General features: G+C 39.3%; 1 protein-coding gene across 8 annotated transcripts in view; it reads right to left on the bottom strand.

Annotated features, from left to right (window-relative positions):
- LOC126482723 (mannose-6-phosphate isomerase) overlaps positions 1-18,868 on the bottom strand; it is a 123,771-nt gene that overhangs the window by 67,260 nt on the left and 37,643 nt on the right. For all 8 annotated transcript variants that reach the window (XM_050106562.1, XM_050106559.1, XM_050106560.1 and 5 more), the window contains one exon: positions 7,471-7,612. In XM_050106562.1, coding sequence (XP_049962519.1) covers positions 7,471-7,612 — 142 coding nt within the window. The remainder of the gene's footprint in view (positions 1-7,470; positions 7,613-18,868) is intronic.

Here is an 18,868-nt window from a genome sequence, read left to right as displayed (position 1 = left end):
CACACACAGTAACATGTAGAATAAGGTACAGCCAATGAACAACATGATTTATGGTGAGAATTAGAGTAAGAGGACAAGGAAAATCTTATGTTTTTATGTGAATTTATAAAACACATTTCAGAAATTTGTTATCCAGAAATGTACGAATGTCACATCCACAGACAGGATTTCTTCAAGAAGGGAGGAGTGTTGCACAACGAATCTGTTGTGTACAATGAACTGCTCCTCTGACACTCAGCAAAATGATGGTCATACAGAGGGAAGTGAGTGTCAGCCTGAAGCCAAGACACCATTCCACAAGAAGTCTTGTTCCGAATTAAATAGTGCTTATTCAGGAAGCTGATGAAATGAAACCAGCTAGTCAGCACCTCTGAGGGGTGAAGTTGAGCAATATTACAGCTCCAGCTAGGCTTCTGCAGTCGTAGACTAAACAAGAAACTCAGAACAAATGAAGCCATTGTCACCCAATGGTGACATAAGGTCACTACAGCCTGTCTCTCCTGGGGTAGGAGTGTTGCTGTCAGAGAAGTAATGACCAGCAGACACTCATAAATACTACCCCCATATCAGACTATCACTCTCAGTTGTTGTCAAATGCTCACAGACATTTTCTGTATATGACTGTATCAGGGCGTGTGTGAGATGCTGAATACCACTGTATCCATCAGCTGTTAACTTGAGAAGAAGACAACTCCTGTGAGAAATGGAGCATGCAGTCATCTTCCGAGGGTTTCAGGCTCCTGTATGAGTATGCGTCCACCAGAGCTGGAGGCTGTATGTAGACAACTTAGAGCCTTTGCACTGCAGGGCCACCTTCCGGTGACTATCTTCTAGTGCTGATCACCTGCCTGGTGAGTTACTTAACTGAGCCTGGGCAAGAAGCTGCCTTATCTCTCTCTTGCTGTTCATGAGTCCCTGAAGGCTTCATTGTTGCTGGTCATCGCCCAGTGTGCGTAAGCCTTCTACTTCAGCCATGTTGGATGGTCTGGTTTAAAAAAAAAATAGTCAGGCTGTCAAAACCTGCACCTAACACAGGTGCTGAAGTCATCTTTGCTGACGCCAATGGCCATCACTGCTAACACGGGCTGTCCTCCAAGCCAGCAGTTGCTGATCTCAGCACCCAACGTGCCAACAACTATCTAAGTCACTCAGAGCAAATAGCCTTCTGCCTGCTGCAATCCCAACTCTGTACCAAAATAAATAAAGCACAATTGTAAACAGGGATGTTTCATTAACAGGTCATTGAGTAGTTCCAGTGACCATCAGCTCCACGACCCATGTTCAAATGAAGAAGCGGTGCCTTCTCCTGAACTATGAATGGCCGATTCCTCCACCTCTATTGTGGTAGGACTGCACATTGCAACAGTCTGGCCGCAGCGACCAGACACAGTGGTCATGTGTGCATGAGTCGTGCTTGTGTGAATGTGCGTGTTTTCTTCCTCAGAAGAAGGCCTGTTGGCCAAAAGCTTAAAGGTATAGCAGTCTTTTCATTGTGCCTGACTGTGATGACTCCACATCTTCTCCATTTGGTAAGCAGCAATATTATTGTTAAAGTGCGTCCACACGATGCCTTTTTTTCTGTTCAACTTTGCACATGCGCATAAATTTCCAACAGCACCAACTATATATGCACATTGGTGCATGCGCGATTTCCTGGAAAAGGGATTCACGCATATAGCTCATTGCTTCCCGGCTTTGGTGGGAATCTTTGCACTTTTTAGCAGACGACAAGCAGTTGGGTCCTGTGTGCATTTCACTGTGTGTTGTTGAGACCGAGCGAGGTGATGCAGTGGTTAGCACACTGGACTCGCATTCGGGAGGACGACGGTTCAATCCCGTCTCCGGCCATCCTCATTTAGGTTTTCCGTGATTTCCCTAAATCGCTTCAGGCAAATGCCGAGATGGTTCCTTTGAAAGCGCACGGCCGATTTCCTTCCCCATCCTTCCCTCACCCGAGCTTGCGCTCCGTCTCTAATAACCACGTTGTCGACAGGACGTTAAACACTAATCTCCTCCTCCTCCTCCTCCTCCTCCTCCTGCGTGTTGAGGTTATGTTGTGAAGCGGTTTACATGCACTAATGTATGTTGCCTCCAAAGGTAGTACACTTTTATTTAGAGATGATTACAAACAAAAGAAGTCTGTGCCAAACACCATTTCTAAAGATTATTTGAATAAAAAATTGAGATGTGATGCTCAAGAGTACCATGTATTACATAAAAAGTCTCCTATCATATTACTTTAAAGAATAAGACATCATAAATTTTGAAGCACGAAAACAAGGAAGAATTAGCCAGAAATTTAAGTAAAGTGTCTACGAAAGCTGTGGACGAATATTCATGTTATGGGGACTTAATAGCATAACTGAGGGGCTTGACATCTGAACAAAACAAATGATGGGATATGTGTAGCTCCTCAACAAACAACTAGAAATATAAAAGAAGGGCACTGATGATGCAAAAAATACAAAATTGGAAAAAACAACCTCTGTCCTAATGGATTTTGGCATCTACGCAACTTGCAAATTTGTCGAAGCGGAAGATGTTAATCAACATAGCCTATTAAGCTTTCAAGATCAAAATCGCGTAAACAACTTTCTTTATAAAGTAAAATACAAATGACACATAGGAAGTTAATTAACCTTCACATAACGACCAAGAACCTCCACCTCAGTTTCACAAGTAATCACTGAAATGGTTTGTTTTGCAATGCTAAATAAATAGTTAAAACTGGTATATACATCACCAGTTGCCAGCTAATAAGATGTTATTGCCAGCTTTATCACTGCAGCTTCCCAAGCAGAAAATCTAAAATGCCACTGTGACTACCTTCTGAAATTTGCAAACAAGACATTGTCATTACTTTGTATTCCTCATACCTCTGTTAGATACTTCTTAACCCACAGTCTTTGATGCATTTTCTTTTTTGTTACCCTTAATCTCGGCATAGAGGTAAAAAAAATTTATAGATATTGCAAAGGAAAAGTTTGAAAATGACAATCTAAAAGTCAACTTACAAAAAACAAATATAATTCCCTTCAATTTTGGTGATTTGCAAACTTGTAATGATTCTCAAGATAGTAATATTTTAGGGAAAATCTGCAGTGAGTGTGAATTCCTAGGTATATGCATAGATAGCAAACCACTATGGACACAACAAATTGACAATGTATATGCAAGGCTATCATCTAGCCTATATGTTTTAAGAAGAATAGCTCCATACGTCAATACCCAAACAATGAGAATGATGCATTTTGGTTTAATACATCCATTTCTAGCATATAGTCTTTCATTGTGGGGCAGACCTTCCAAAACTCATGTAGACCGAGCTCTTAAACTCCAGAAAAGAGCCTTGAGAATATTAGCCAAAAAAGATGCTAGAACATCATGTAAGGGATTGTTTATACAATTTAAAATTCTGACTATCTATTCTATGTATATGTTTGAAACAATAGTATTAACTGTAGAAGATAAGAAATATACAAGTCGTAAAGCAGAAATTCATGATCACAATACTAAACAAGTACAAAATCACCATATGATAAACAGAAGACTGAAATAAACAGCAAACAGTCCATATATTAATGGAGCAAAATACTTCAATGCACTGCCAAATGAATTGAAGGTAATAACTGGAGAGACATTCAAAAAACATCTAGAATCATGGCTCATTGAGCAGTGCTTCTATGGCCTTCTGTAGAAACTAAAATCTAAAGTATAATTATATCAAATAATTTGGACTACATTCTTAAGTTCCTATTATAAAGTAAATTTAGATTGTATACTGTTGTATTGTACTACCAATTGCCCTACGAATGTAATTACATGTTTCACACAAATAAATTACAAATTTTCTTCCAATAAATGCAGCACCAGCTCCCAAGCAATGAGATAATGTGTGGACAAAAAGATGCCCATGCATACATGCTTTAACACTTTGGACGACGATTTAAGTGTGAAGTATATATACTAACATCCAATCCTTTTACAAGATGACTTACTTGCTGTCCACAGCCAATCTTCTTCGCTGGCTTCTGGAATCTCTTTAAACTTCTTCTCCAAAGAGTGATGCTAGGAATATTTAAAATTCTCCCTCTTCTTGTGAAACAAATAGATACTCGAAGGTTACTTTTCATCAACTAACGATATCTTAAAAACTTCATACAGAACAAGTTTCTCCCTTCTCACATAAATATCTGACTTCTTGTAAGTCACTCTTATCTCCTCAAGTCAGAAACAAACCTAATTACATCCACAAAAGAACTGGCTTAATAACCATAACCCTATATCACAGGATTCATTAAATGCGTCTTGCCTCTAACAAGGTTGGAATAAGAGTTTTTTAAGAGTTCTGTTTTCACTAACGATAGCCACTGACACTATTATCACAGAGTTACATAAATACACCGTGGTCCTCTCGTACGCACTCACTAAATATCCATAGACTGCCCAACAGGTACTTGTCGGTGCCGTTCGATCGCCGCGTCTACATTCTTCCTGCAACTGAATTTAAACCTGCACACACAGACATATGACATGCTGTAGGTAGGATTCGACTCCCTCACACTCATATCTAAAATATTGTGTGTTCGACATGATAGAAGACTGAGTGGTTCTAAAATTTACGCAGAAATTCTCGAAACACTACAATGTGTTCTTTCCACAAATTTTGTGCATGTCCTTTTATTCCCATGCGTCTGTGATTGCGAACAAGGAAAGACACATCATGTGAACATACCTCAATTCCATCCTGGGCTTTACATTGTGTAGCCTCTCACACTTCATTATATTTAGTGGAATTAATTACAATTCTCTTTCCACATAGTCATCGTAATCAAACCGAGTACTTACCGTCACATCACCAAATGAAGCATCTGTACAGTTGGTATGCGCTCAAACTGCTGTTGTGCTTAACCATTTCTGAGGTGGAGTAACATTCTTAACATCATGAAAGTACAAAATGGCTACAAAATTATCTGGTGAACTTCTGAAATAAATGTGTCAGTGGCATACTAGCAAGTAACCATCCAATGGTGGAGAAACCAGTCTGAACAGTGTGCTAGCTGTTTAACATCAATCTTCTTACATTTTCACCCATTTTGATGTTCGTGTTTATACAACTGGAACATTAATTCAGTCCAGTAATTCATCAACCACTTTGAAATGACTGGTGTACCCAAGAGCAGGAAAATACAGATATACAGATACATAATTTACTAGCTGCAGTGCTAAATCATGATATTAGCTATTATTTAAGGAAACACATCTCTTGACTACATAAGATCTAATAATCTGATCCCTGTCCATTTTGTGGTCAAGTCCTGCAAAATACTAATTAATAGAGAACAGTCAGTTTTAGCATTATGTCAGTGAAAACCATTTTGTATATGATAAATATCCCTCCCCTCTTATCAGAATAAAAATTACACTGCAATTGAAAGAAGGATAAGGGAGGGTATCAAATGTGTCAAGTTTTATGTATTAACAATAATTTATAGAACATGGTTTAATTTCTACAAGGGCCACACATTTCAAAAGTCCTGTACAGTGTGCATGCATGATTGTTATGGTGTTGTGATGAAGTTGAAAATCATGTCAACTGAGAGTAAGACTTTAGACATGACAGTCATATATGTGTTTGCTGGTTTGTATGGCTGCATTATGAGTAATTCAGTTTTAAAATGGAAGCTGAAAATGAGTCACGTTGGATTACACACAGTGACCACAATTCCTACATCAAAATCTAAACCCTACGTGGAAGGAACCCACTTTGAAAGGGGTACATGGCAATAGTGTTGTGGGAAGTAGGACAGTATCACGGTGGTCTGCTCATTTCCGTGAAGGTCAGGTAAGCACTGAGAACAACGCAAGACGTGGAAGGCCATCAGCTGCAACATACTACACCTCTCAGGTTATTGTTAATGACATTTTGAGAGGGGATTGATGAAAAACAGATGAGGAAACTGCATATGAGGTTAGAATGTTTGTAACTTTAGTTTACAGAATCATAACTGAAAAGTTATTGGTGAGAGAAGTTGCTGCTACATGGGTTCTGCATGATCTGACAGAAGATCAGAGAGCAGGTCATGGAAGAATTGCTCCAATATTATCAAACAGAGGAAGAATAGTCTCTGAAAAGGATTGCTGCACTTGATGAAACCTGGAGACGAGATTTTGGGCCAGAACTAAAGTCTCAGCCATTGCAATGGAAAAATTCTGACTCTCCATGGCCGAAAAACTTGTGCCACCAACAATCGAAGGTGAAACTCGTAGTGCATCTAAACTGGATATGTGAAAAGTAAATGGTATAGAATCAATGTTATATCAGTAATTCCAGTATTTAATGTTCATTTGTTGACAGTTTTCTTCTGTTAATCACTTCTCCTGTCTCAGACTCCTCCATGGTGACACTCCATCTTTTGTATAAAGAAAAAAGTGTAAACTTGTATCAAAAAGTATTCAATGCAGTGTTTATTATAAGTTTGGAGTGGGGTTTTATTTGGGAGGAGGAAAAAGACATGTCCATTACAATTCCTTCTACAAAAATTTTATATTAAGAAAACAATGCCTTATTGACACAACACGGTCAGAAGAAATTTATTTATCTATTAAGAAGAAGGCTGAAGAAGAAGATTCTGGAGCTGCTGCTATTAAGAAGAAATGACATAAAGCAATAACATCTGTGGATATTACTTTAGAAGACATAACGAAAATTGGTAGCGATACAGGCAAACTTAACAATAGCAGCTGTTCAGTCTGCCACCCTCCCCATGTATCTTCAAAGACTTACCATTATTAGCATAAATTTAAAACTAAAAATATATAACTAAATCATGTCACCCCCTTTGAAACTGATGACGGTCTCTGTATATGACATGAAAGGAGTCATAGCTACAATAAAGAGCCCCAGGCATGTACTACAAACTGTTCCTGCAAAATGTTTTGCATCCGAAGGTCTGACATACTTGCAGCTGGTGTCCTCATTTTGCACAATAATGCAAGACCACACACTGCCCTGCCAGTGAGAGACATGTGCAACAGATATGGGTGGGTAATCTGATATGAGCCCACCAGATTTTGATTTTTTTTTTTTTTTTTTTTTTTCAAATTGAAGGAACACCTCCATGAAAAATGGTTTGATTCAATTATGAAACTTCCATGGCATGATCAGAGTAATCAGACAGCTCAACAATGAAAGTGCCCTATCTCGAATGCAGATGTTCTCAAAATGCTGGGAAGCTGTCATATGCAAGAATGGAGATTATGTTGAAGGCCTGTGAAGATATTTTGTAAAACAAATTATTTTATTCAATTCTATCTTACAGTGTGCAGACCTTTTGAAAAGTCCTTTTATATGTTAACATCCCGTAATTTGGTTGAAGTATTAAAACTTAATATCCTACAGATTATCACAAAATTTTCATGACTGTAACACACAACTATACAACTATGCAAAATGTGTCAGATACGTACGTCTCATAAAATTTTTGACAACCTCAGCTGGTCGGAATCCACACAGTGCTTCAAAATCTGTTAGTGCAATGGCTAGTTCAGGTTTGTGATTAGGATCTTTATACAGATCTGGATATTTCTGATGTAGTATTTCAGCATGAGCCTGTAATTAATAAGTGACATGTTCTCAGGGTTGAAAAGTCATAGAATCAATGTAAAAAATTATCAGTGTTGCAAAGTAAGAAGAGTAAATGGGGAGACACTAGGGATGTAGTACTGACTAAAGGAGAAACACCAGTTGTTCACTGTCAACTAAGCATACCATACAACTTCGTTTTTCAGAGATTATGAGAACAGAAGGAGAAAATAATTTTATGCATGTCCTGCATTGTGCTGCCACAACTGTTGCTACTTTGAGGGATATGTAAATTACCACTTTCTTATCAGATGCCTCTCTGATTGATTTCCATACTCCTATGGCTGGTGTGAAACAACTACTGGAATTCAGAAAATTCTGTCATGGCCTTCTGCTGCTATCTGTAACTATTTGCCATGTTTTTGCCTTTGCAATCCAAAAGACAGATTCTCTTCTGATGGACTGGTCTGAACCTTCACAGTGCTGCTCACCTGTCTACGATTACAGAATGGCATTCATAATTCCACCAAGGGATAGACGGTTTTGCAGAGTGTTCTGAAGACTTTGATAGGAATACCTTAGCTGCAAGACAAATCACTCTTTAACATAAATCATCCATCCTGGACACTGTTTTCATGTTCACACTCAGCTATTTGGCTATACAGCATCAAGTTCTCTTTGCTCAGCACTCATTTCAAGCTCAGCACTCATTTCAACAGCTTCCTTTCACGTTCCCTTCTGTTTGGAATGTGTGTCCAGATAGAGCAGATAATGTTCATTTCCCACTCTGAAGTATCTTTGAGGGTGGCTGAATAGAGAGGAAAGTCAGTGGCTGAATCAGCACTGTGGCTGAGCTAAAATGTACTGCTTGACCTCTGTTCAGAAGTCAGTTGCTATATGAGGTCTACAACAGCCTCTAAGAGGTGGCTCAAGAGGTGGAAGTATCTTCACTGATGCATGCATGACAACAGCTACTGCCTTTAAGATGGTGATGAGAGAAACAGATGGAGTGTAACATGCTACTAATTAATGATGTTACCTACTGCTTGATTTGTTATGGTACACGCTGGTACCACATACTCGTACCTCTGACGAAAAAAATCAGACTGCAGATTTTGAGATGTGATATGAGACAACTATTTTTTTACCAGTACAGATGTTATATTTACACTTTTAAAATGCTCAAAAAGATGCTAAAATAATACTTTAAGAAGCCCAATTTAATTTAAAAAAAAATGGAATGCTACCTAACCCTCAGCCCTTTTACAACAAAGGTTTTGTTATGATTCTTCTGAGAGAGAGTAGGTTTCCAGCATCGGGTATAAGCATTTTTCAAGTGTGTTTCCTGGAGACATATGAAAAATGGCTTTTTCTATGCTAGAAGTTATATCTATTCTATGAGAGTTTTGAACCTATTTATGCTCCATAGTATTAGGGGAACTACCCATTAATGAGAGTTTTCTTTTCTGTTTTCTCTTTGCCTTGCTGATGCTGGAAAAAACTGTCAGGATATTTGGTCCCTCTTGTGGACTTCAATGAGTACAACACTACCTTTGCCATGAGAAGTGAGAATTCTCAGTGACTGGATGGCTTCAAACCAGCTTTCTTTGGTTTTGGTCACCTTTTGGATGAACATTTCTCTATACTTGGAAGTGATGTATTTATATGGACAAGGATATTTGTTTTTTGGCTTCTTGAGATTGAATATTTTTGTTCAAAAGATAAACTGACAAAGAGTTTTTCCATTTTCAAGTGCAGGTGCAAATAAATGCATTTGTGGCCAATTCTGATGCTTGAATTTAGGTTGAGGCATCTCTCTTGGTGGTGGTTTTTTTAAAAGGTGCTGCAAAGGGTGTTCTTCGTACTGGAGGTTGCATCAACTTTTAGATTCATCATAAGAACTTGAAGCCGATATTGTAGGAAGATAAGTGGAATTAGACAAGGATGAGATGGGAGATGACGTACTGCAACAAGACCATGACAGAGCAGAGAAAGACGTAAGTCTAAACAAGGCCTCTGGAGTAGACAACATCCCCTTAGAACTATTGAGATCCTTGGGAGAGCCAGCCGAGACAAAAATATCCCAACTGGCAGTCAAGGTCTATTAGTAGGGAGCATAAAGGTGGAGGCTAAAACATAATACTTAGAAATTTCCCAACATATTAATGATAACAGCTTACAAAAATTATAACAAATGAACAAAACATGGAATATGTACTTAGGTATGATATGTACTCCTAATCTGAAAGCTGACTGTGTAAGCAATCATGTCAACATGTTACTTCCATAATCACATGAAATATAAACAATTTATTGAAAATATACGCAAATTGTGCTGTAACTACAATTTCTCCACATAAAAACATAGTATGAGATCACAGCTGGTAAACTTTTTGGGGTATAATGTCATGGTCCATGAAACTCTTCTGTTCCTAATGTTTTGTCCAGGACTGCAGCAGTCATCTTCAGAGACGTTGCTCCTCTGTTGAGTCTTGCTGACTGATGGGTCGGACGGCTGAGAGGGACGTGTATTCTGGAGGGAGGGGGGGAGAAAGAGAGAGCATAGCCTGAGTTACACGTGATAAACAGAGATCATACGTGTCAAAGATAGAACTTACCTATCAATTGCTGTTTTGTCAAAGATAAAAAAGGGGTTTAGCAATTCTGCAAAGCGACTGTCTATATGACATTAACATTTCTCCTTTCTTATTAAAATCATCCCTATGTTTATATATTTCAACAGCTTCTCTACACAGCTGTAGTTCATTTTCATATATAAAATTTTTGTATCAGAAAACTTCACTTTGGGACTTTCTGGCTGTAGAGCATGCTCCTGCTGCAGCCAATTTGTCTATTTTCCCCAGCTGGCAAAGATTTTTGTATTCCTTTAGCTGTGTACTCACACTTCTGTTGGTTGTTCCAAAATAATCTTAACCACACGTACACGTAATTTTATACACGCCATTTGCTTCCACAGGAGAGTGTTAATTTTTTTCAGATTGTAATGCTTGACCAATTTTCTTAGTTGGTGTAAAAACCAATCTAATATCTTGTTTCTGTAAAATCTTTCCAATTTGATCTGTTACTATTTTAATAAAAGGGAGAGAAACTGTATTCTTTCACCATTGTTTTTCATGCTTGCCCTTCGACATACCATTACTTGGTCATAGAATTCTGTTTCATTCTTTCCACGAATAACCATTTTTCTCAAAAGCCTGCTTTAGATGTTTTAATTCAGCGTCCAGGTATTCCAGCATGCAAATCCTTTTGGTTCTATCATCAAGACTTTTAATGACATCTCTCTTTTTCTGTGGATGGTGATTAGGGTTCTTATGTAAAGTATCTGTCCGTGTGCGTTACTTTTGGAGAAACCTTATGTTCCAAACTTCCATTGGTCTGTCTCATAACTAACATGCTCAAGAAAGGTATTTTGTTGTCATTTTCTATTTCCATAGTGTACTGGATTTTTGTATTTATATTATTAGAAAACCAAAGAATTTGTCCAAAGCTTTTTCATCACCATGTGGCCAGACCACAAATGTGATTCACAAACTGATATCAGTGAGATGGGTTTCTTATCTGGTTTTTCTAAAGCTGACTGTTCGAATTTCTACATATAGAAATTTGCTATAGCAGGACGTAATGGGTTAACCACTGCTAGACCATCAAGTTGTTCATAAAATTCATCATCCAATTGGAACTGACTGGAGGTAAGGTAATGTCTGAAAAGAATGGACAAATCTCCTGGGAAAATAACTGTTATAAAAACTGTAACTTCATTGACTGGAGTCATACTGAATAAAGACACTACACTATGTCGAAACTTACAGGGATATCACCATGAGCGAGGATTAGCCCTTCAATTTTTTCTATAAAATGAAGCGAGTCTTATGTATGAATCAGTTTTCCAAATAAATGGCTGCAAATGAGCTGCCAGGTATCTTGGTATTTCATACATGGGAGAATTGATAGTGCTAACAATGGGTCTCAGAGGAAGATCAATTTTATGAATTTTGCTTTGATAGGCCTGTTGATTCATAATGACAGTAGCATTCCCCTCATCAGCACAAATAATCACTATCTCTTCATCTGTATTTAAAACTCTGAGAGCCTTATTAAATTGCTTTCCACATGTTTACTGTGGCACAATACTCTGGTGGTTTCAAACCGGATTGCATTTGCAATTTCTTTGGGGAGAGTATGCATACCTGCTACTACATTCACAATAATATACTTAACTGGTACTTTCATAGGTCCTGCTATAACTAATTTCTGTAAGGAGGAATCTTAACATTCAGCTTTAGAAAAAGCAAATAAGAAATCATCTCACTGGTATTGGTTTGTGAGTGACACATTTGTGGTCTGGGCACACAGTAAAAAAGCTTTGGACAAATTCTTTGGTTTTCTAAATAATATACATACAAAAATCAAGTTCACTGTGGAAACAGAAACTAACAGCAAAATACCTTTCTTGTATGTGTTAGTTATGGGACAGACCAATGGACATTAGGAACATAAGGTTTTTCGAAAAGTAACTCACACAGATAGATATTTAAGTAAGAACCCTAATTGCCATCTACAACTAAAGAGAGGTGTCATTAAAAGTCTTGCAGACAGAGGCAAAAGGAAATGCATGCCAGAGTACCTGGATGCTTAATTAAAACATCTAAAGCAGGCTTTTGAGGAAAATGTCTATTTGGGGAAAGAAGTAAACAAAATTCTACAACCAAATAATGGAAGGTTGAAAGACAAGCATGAGAAACAATGATGGAAAAACACAGTCTCTCCCTTTTATTAAAAAAGTAACAGATCAGATTGGAAAGATTTTACAGAAACAAGCTATTACACCAGTTTTTAGTTCAACAAAGAAAATGGGTCAAGCATTCCAATATGTTATGAATTAACGCCCTCCTTTGTCAGAACATGACGCATATAAAATTCTTTGTAGGTAAGATTTATATTAGGACAATCAACAGAAGCATGAATACACGGCTAAAGGGATACAAAAGTCTTTGCTGCCCAGGGAAAATAGACAAATTGGCTGTAGCAGGGCAAGCTCTTCAGCCAGGAAGTAACAAAGTGAAGTTTTTTTGCAGCAAAAATTTTATCTTCGATGATGAATTATTATCCATAGCTATGTAGGCAGGCCATTGAAATATATAAACATAGGGATAATTTTAATAGGAAAGAAGAAACCATGGAACTTAACGACATACGGACAGTAGCTCTGTAGAATTGCTAAACAGTTTTTTTATCTCTAACAAAACGACAATTGATATCTAAGTTTTATCTACGACAAGGATCATCTCTGCTTATCAGGTGTAACTCAGGCCACACCCATTTTCCTAGAGTACATATGTCACTCTTTGGCATCTGACCCATCAGCCGCCACAACTCAACAGAGGAGCAATGCCTCTGAAGACATCCACTGCAGTTCTGAACAAAATGTTTAGAGCAGAAGAGTTTCATGAACCACGACCTTATACTCCAAAAAATTTACCAGTAGCAATGACATCCAGTCATGAAAACCTTCATTCTATCATAGTATGAAATCAGCAAAAGTATCCGATTCCATTATCCAAACAATCATTACATCTAACCAATCATAATTCAGTGTTTTAACATGTATTTGTGGTTTAAATTTGAAGACATCATAGTAGAGGATGTATTCACTCATTTATTCATATATATTGAAATAATGAACAAATGTTTTAATATACAGTGCAAACTGATCATGATCATTTATTATATGCTCTAGGTTTTATATATGAAGTTAGTATTTATAACTGAATGGTGGTCATTTTGCAAATACATGTACTGAATTCAGTAGTGGCCAGTTGACTAAACGCTTAAAGAGCATACAGAGTAGTGCTTGTATTCTTTAGTAGGTGAACTTTCAGGATGAGAGGCTGTTAAAGTCTTTGTGCAGCCAGTGCAATGCATGCCCTAGAATAGCATGTGTTGGACTTAATAAGTTTCTGGTGGTCGCAAATTAAACACTCATAAATATTTTGGGATTTCGAATAATTTTGAGGGAGTGAGTTCTGGACATTAAATTCTGTTGGAACTCAAGAGATTTTCACGTGGCTTTCAGCAATTGTTTTTCCTTGATCACATGAAGTTTATTGTTATTTAAACAGTTTTAGGTAGCTGTGAACTAATATTACACTGCTTTTATTATTTCTAATTGTGACAACCTTATTAGTTATATCAGCAAAAACAATAAATTTTTGAACATATGATTTAATTGGATCGATAAAAAAATCTACTCACCAGGCAGCGGTAGGAGAACACACATATAAAAGTATTAAAGTTTGCAAGCTTTTGGAGCCAGTGGATCCTCCTCCTGACAGAAGGTTGAATGGGAAGGAACAGAGGTGAAGGAAAAGGACTGGTGGGGTTTATGAAAAAGAGTAGTGTTCAGAAAAGTTGCCCAGAAACCCGTGTCAGGGGAGACCTGCAGGACAGGATTACAAGGAAATTTCCTTCTCATCACGTGAGAATGAGTTTAAAGCCACTGAGGCTAATTAATAATTATTTTTGAGAGAGAGTAATGCGTTCAAGAATATAACTTTATTTTTGCATGTCGTTGAACACAGGAACAATACCACAGACCAGATATATAAAAAAAGATGACATAATGCTAGAACAAAACCAAAGAATAAACACACTGTAAATAACATTCTTCACAGAATAAACCCCAAAGTCCACTGTGCAATTTCATTGTGTCACCAGGCGGTTCCTACACAGCCCTCCCTTTGTAGAGCCCAGCTCCGGCACGTAAGGATACTTGTATTTTATAATTCTGCCTGCCCTAGAGTGCTTCTCTGAGAAGCACTTTTGGTGTGGTTTCCTGCTTCTGGCTTGGCGTGTTGTTCTCTGCATGCAACACCTCTTCGTCAAATTGTGTAGACGGCAGTTCTTCACAGGTGTCTTGATTTTCTTCATCACAGGGCGGCCACATGTGCGCTGGTTTAACTCTCTCAATGGAAACTGTTTGTCACTTCCCGTCATGATTTATCTGCAGCGTATGTTCATCTCTCGCGAGTACTTTATACAGCCCAGTATACGGTGGCTGAAGAGGTGTTCGTACAGCATCTGTCCTCAGCCACACATAAGGGCAATCGCTAACCTGCTTGTGAACGAACGGCATGTTGCTGCCATTTCGAGAACCAGATGTAGGTCGTAGCTGTGCCATGTAGTTGCAGACTTGTTGTAAGACGTAAGGCATGTCGCCCGCTGTCGCTTCCATCGGTTCAATGAAAAATTCTGCCAGCAGCCTGAGGTTCTCTCCATAAACCAGTTCAGCCACAGATGCACCTAGGTCTGATTTGCAGGAAGTTCGGAGACCTAGCAGCACCACTGGCAACACTGAAGTCCAGCTGTCCTTATGGCACATCAATGCTGTCTTTAATGTCCTGTGCCACCGCTCAACCATGCCATTGCTCACTGGGTGATAAGCGGTTGTGCGGTGATGGCGGGATCCACAGAGCTTGGCTAATTGTTGGAACAAAGTGAATTCAAACTGTCATCCCTGATCAGTTGTCACGTATAGTGGAAATCCAAAACGGGAGATCCAAGAAGCCAAAAATACTCAAGCTACCATCTCTGCTGAAATGTCCAATAGTGGAGAAGCTTCTGTCCATCTTGTATACCAGTCCACCAACGTCAACAAATACTTGTAGCCTTCCGACGGTGGTAGAGGGCCCACAATGTTGAAATGAATTTGGGAGAACCTATTTGTTACCGGGGAAAAATCTCCAACTGCTTTATGTACATGTCATCCAATCTTGTTCCTTTGGCACAGCATGCATGTTGTTACCCAACCACGGCAATCCTTCATTATACTTGGCCAGACAAAATGTTCCGCGAGTAGTTCGATAGTTGTTCTGCTTCCCCGGACGACTGAATCCATGAATGCTGTCGAAAACCACTTTCCGTAGTTGCCTTGGAAAGAAAGGCCTGGGTTTGTTCATAGTTATGTCGCACCATTTCTTCACATTCATGCCCGCTGGCTGGATTAATTTTAACTGAAGTCCGGTTCTTACATACTGTAAGTACTGTTGGAGATGTGCGTCATTAGCACCTGCTGTGGATCCTAGTCTATGGTTTGTGAAATAACCGAGACCCACAACAGGAAATCGGTGACTATGTTTTTGACTCCCTTGATATGCTTGATATCTATGGCAGATTGACTGATGTATTCTAAGTGGTGAAACTGACATGGAGAACAGTTATCCTGTGACTTACTAAATGAAAAGATTATTGGTTTATGGTCAGTGTATACAGTAAATGCCCTTGCCTTTACATACGGGCAAAAGTACCAGATAGCTTCATATATCGCTAATAGTCCTCTGTCATATGTGCTTCCTTTCCTTTGTGGGTCTGTAAGTTTTTGTGAGGAAAAAACCCAAAGGCTGCCATTTGTCATTTACTTTCTGGTGCAGTGCGGATCCCAACGCGTCTTGGCTGGCATCGACTACTATTGACAGAGGTGCTTTTGGTACCGGATGAGTAATGAGTACTGCTTTTCGTTAGTCGGCCTTTATGTGTTGAAATGCTCTCTCCATGTCCGAGTTCCATTGCAACACTCATTTGCCTTTTGCATTTTTACCCGCGAGAGCGTCTGTCAAGGGCACTTGTCCTAGTGCAGCTCGGGGCAAATGCTGTCTATAGAAATTTACCGCACCTAAAAATCTTCTGAGTTGATGGTAAGTCTCGGGGCGGTTCATGTTGTGGATTATTGCTACCTTGTCCTCTCACAGGCGTATGACCTCTGCCGAAGCTTCATATCCTAGAAACATCACTTGCTGTTTTCACAGTTCGCATTTTGCTTTGTTGACTATTATTCCGTAGTGGTTTATGTGGTAGAACACTGCGGACAGTTGCTTCTCGTGTACTTCTGCCGTTGTCGATGAGATTAATATGTCATCAAGATAAGCAAAGCATCCTTTCAACCCGCGCAACACTTCATCAATAAATTGTTGCCATGTTTGAGCTGCGTTTTTTGACCTGAAAGGCATTCGGACATATTCGAATAAACCGAAAGGTGTTGTAATTGCTTTTTTCAGTATGTCTTCTTCTGCCACCAGTATCTGGTGATAAGCTTTTTTACAATCAATAATGCTATAGATCGTTGGCCCAGGTAATTGATTTGTGAAGTCGCGAATACTAGGCACTGGGTAATGATCTGGTATAGTACATGCGTTTAACTTCCTGTAATCGCCACATGGTCTCCACGGCTCATCTTTTTCCTTTACCAAATGTATGGGTGATGCCCACGAGCTGTCTGATCTACGATTGACACCTGATGCCAGTAATGTCTCGAATCCTGCTTTTCCTGCCAAGAACCGATCGGGTGCTAACCTGCGCGGCCGTGGATGTATTGGTTGACTGGACGTGGTGTAAATGCGGTGTACAGTTTTGTGAGTTACTGCGAATTTTTCTACAACCATGTTATCACTTACGGCATGTGACACGTTCCGTGATGCCATCTACTGTCTCTTGATATCGTTTAATCTGTGCATTAGCAAGATCTACGGTAATGTGCATGTCACAAAGAAAGTCTGCACCCAATATCACCTCTGACACAATGAAGGTCCACTGACAGCTTTGTGAGAAACCTAAAGCAACTTCAATTTTACACATGCCATGAGCGACAATGGGCGATTTACTTGCTGCGGTTAATTGCATCAATGGAGTGCCATCTGTTCCTTGATGGTCAGTAAAGGGGAGCACAGTCACATCGGATCCTGAGTCTATTAGGTAGCAACGGTTAGACTTGACATCTCTGAAGAAGCTGTTTGGAGGTGGTAAGAAAATTATTGAGGTTACTCACCCGTCCGTAGATTGCGTCGATCTCACCTCGTTGATGCAGGTGCTTTTCTGTGCTACGGCGGCTCGCTGTGCCTACTGATGGCCGCCGCTCACGTTTGAGTACACACATGGCTGTGCACACTTTGTTGCTCTATCCGCGAAGTGTTGATGGTACCAACGTACCCGTCCTTGTTGAATTTCGCCGTTGGCCTTGCTGTTTTCATTCTGTAGCAATTGTGAGACCTGTTGCTCCAATAATGTCATCTGTCATGTTAGTTCTTGCATTATTTTGTTGACGTCTGTATGCTGAGTCTTCTGTATTGCTGATATCACTTCTTACGCTTCTTCCCCATTAAAGATTGCCATGCAAGCCATCTGTGGATTGCCTACAGCCGCATGGACTTTGCTATCTCCAAGAGGCTCTGCATGTTGTCTTTTTCATGAGTTACTAGTGTGGCTTTTACCATGCTTGATCATTGATCTAGCCAGATGTGTTTCAGCGTCGCATCTGACAATTCTTCTGTGTTGACGATACCGCGTAAATGTTTCCAAAATTCCAACAGTGTCCTGTCACCTATAGCTTCTTCTTTAAGCACCTGCTGCATGCGTTTATTTAACGGTTTATGCATTCCAGTGAGTAATACATTTTTCAATGCTGCATACGGTTGTTCTGCTGGAGGTCAGAGCATTACATCTTCTGCTGCTGTTGCTGCTCTAGCATCCAGCGCTTTCACCGTTATCGCAAACTTGGTCTGCTCATCATGGATCTTGCTATGGGCAAATGTGAGCTCAATCACTGCAAACCATAGCTGTAGTTTGTCTGGCAGGAACTGTGGTGTTCGCATATTTATGTGCTGCATGTTTTTCTGTCAGGCTGTCGGTTTGTACGGCCGCACGCGTGTTTGACATTGGAGTAATAGGCCTCTCCAATGCTAACTTCAGTGCTTCAAGTTGTTCATGTATCTGTTCTTGAAGGTTCACCAGCTGCATTTCTTCATTCCTCTGTGAACTTTCTGAAGTCGATGAATTCTCTTGTTTTTACATCATAATTTTCTTCAAGTTCAGTGTTTGGAGTCACCACTAAAGCTACTGAGGCTAATTAATAATTATTTTTGAGAAAGAGTAATGCGTTCAAGAGTATAACTTTATTTTTGCATGATGTTGAACACAGGAACAATACCAAAGACCAGATATATAAAAAAAGATCGCATGCACTAGAACAAAACCAAAGAATAAACACATTGTAAATAACATTCTTCACAGAATAAACACCAAAGTCCACTGTGCGATTTTGTTGTGTTACCAGGTGGTTCCTACAAGATCAACCGGATGGGAAGGGAAGGAAATTTCCTTATCATCCTCTCCAGTAGGTCTCCCGACTAGGGTTCTCGGCAACTTTTCCATACTCCCCCTTTTCCTAAACCTCATCAGTCTTCTCCCCCTCTTTTCTTCCCCATTCAAACTTTC

Source organism: Schistocerca serialis, chromosome 1, assembly GCF_023864345.2.
Source record: "Schistocerca serialis cubense isolate TAMUIC-IGC-003099 chromosome 1, iqSchSeri2.2, whole genome shotgun sequence".
NCBI classification, from domain to species: Eukaryota; Metazoa; Arthropoda; class Insecta; order Orthoptera; family Acrididae; genus Schistocerca; species Schistocerca serialis.
Note: the sequence above shows the minus strand (reverse complement) of the source record. Positions and strands in the feature narration are given on the sequence as shown.